Here is a 1,965-nt window from a genome sequence, read left to right on the forward strand (position 1 = left end):
AAAATAAGAAACACAGGAATTTTGGAATGGGATTGAGCCATTTTCAGTGGGATTGAGCCATTTTCAGTGGGATTGATCCACTTTGAGGTGACAGATTGATCCCTCTCGACTTTTGGGTTGCAGAGCTGGGAGACACTGGAATGTTAATGGTCCATGGCTCCAACACTCTCCAGCTGCAGAAGCAGTGGGGGTTTTGCTGCCCATGGGCAATAGAACCACCCAGGGCAGAGGGGGGAACACCCACCCCTGGAGGGGACAGGCTGGGTTTGGAGCCAGAGAGAGGAAGTGTTATTTTTATGGTTTTATATCACTATAGACAGGAGTCAAAACTGCCTCAAACCTACATTACATGGAAACAAAATTGCTCTGGACTAAACCCAACATATACATATATATATATAATTATCTATATACATATATATAGATATATATATATATATAGATAGATATATATATATATACATATAAATATGTGTATATATATATATATATATATATATATATATGTATATAGATAATTATCCTCAGGGGGGGAGAGGGGACTCTGCATTTTTCTGCTCTGATATTTTCTTTCTTTCCCCTTCTACATTTTCTTAAATGCTATTTTTATGCTTTCATATCACTACAGACAGGAACCAAAATGGCTCCAAACCTGCTTTACATGGCAACCAAACTGTTCTAAACTAAACACTACATATATATATATCTCTCTATAAACACTGATTATTCACCATCTTTTCATTCTAATCTGCCCAAGGGCTGGATTAACAAGACCCTGGGTCACCCTCACTATCAGGGGGGTCGGACAGGGGCTGGTCACGGGGGAAGCTTCCGGTAGCTGCTCACAGAGCCCACCCCTGGAGCCGCCCTGCTACCAAAACATGGCCATCCAGACCCAATACATGGCCCAGCATGGATCACCTGGAACATGGGTCACCAGGTCTGTGCCCAACGTGGGTCCCTGTGGATCATCCAATGGGGGTCCTCTGATGGCTGATGGAGTTGGAGCAGCGGCCAAAGCTCTTCCCCCAGTTGGGACAATCGTAGGGTTACCCTTACTGGTGGGTCCCTTGGTGTCTGGTCAAGGCAGAGCTGTCGGTGAAGCTCTTCCCACACTCCCCACACTTGTAGGGCCTCTCCCCGCTGTGGATGCGCCGGTGGGTGATGAGATGGGAGTTCCGGTTGAAGCCCTTCCCGCAGTCAGTGCAGCGGAAGGGCCTCTCATCCGTGTGTGTCTGCTCATGCCTGAGGAGATCTGAGCTGGTCGAAAACCTCTTCCCACATTCCAAGCACTTGTAGGGCCGTTCCCCAGTGTGGATGCGTCGGTGGATGTGGAGGGTGGAGCTCTGCCTGAAGCTCTTCCCACATTGCCCACACATGTAGGGCCGTTCCCCAGTGTGCATACCATGGTGTTGGAGGAGGGTGGATCTCTGGCTGAAGCTCTTCCCACATTCCCTACAGGTGTAGGGCCGTTCCCCGGTGTGGATGTGCTGGTGTTGGATAAGGTGGGAGCTGTCCCTGAAGCTCTTCCCACATTCCATACACGGGTAGGGCCGTTCCCCAGTGTGGATGAGCTGGTGGGTGCGGAGGTTGGAGTTCTGGTTGAAGCTCTTCCCACATTCCCTACATGTGTAGGGCAATTCCCCTGTGTGGATTCGCTGGTGGGTGCGGAGGTTGGATCTCTGCCTGAAGCTCTTCCCACATTCCCCACATGTGTAGGGTCGTTCCCCAGTGTGGATGTGCTGGTGGGTGAGGAGGTTGAAGCTCTTCTTGAAGCTCTTCCCACATTCCAAGCACCTGAAGGGCTTCTCCCTGCTGGGAGGCTGGTCAGGGACCACCAGGTTGGAGCTCTGGCCCAAGCTCCAGCCGCCTTCCCGGCACAGGCTGGCTCTTTCCTCCTCAGAGCACCCTGGGATGGCTTTGGAGCCCCTCCTGCGGGGGGATCGCAGGCCCTTTTCCTCCCCG

The 1,965-nt window shown here is 51.0% G+C and overlaps 1 protein-coding gene across 1 annotated transcript; it reads right to left on the minus strand.

Annotated features, from left to right (window-relative positions):
• Positions 1–547: 547 nt before the first annotated feature.
• LOC108510390 (gastrula zinc finger protein XlCGF49.1-like) lies at positions 548–1,958 on the minus strand (the record flags this gene model as incomplete). Its single annotated transcript, XM_017840067.1, has 2 exons — positions 548–1,534; positions 1,703–1,958. Coding segments are annotated over 2 exons (735 nt in total), but the record flags the coding sequence as incomplete, so codon positions are not given.
• Positions 1,959–1,965: the final 7 nt, after the last annotated feature.

Source organism: Lepidothrix coronata, unplaced genomic scaffold, assembly GCF_001604755.1.
Source record: "Lepidothrix coronata isolate B3197 unplaced genomic scaffold, Lepidothrix_coronata-1.0 Scaffold779, whole genome shotgun sequence".
In the NCBI taxonomy this organism is placed as follows: Eukaryota; Metazoa; Chordata; class Aves; order Passeriformes; family Pipridae; genus Lepidothrix; species Lepidothrix coronata.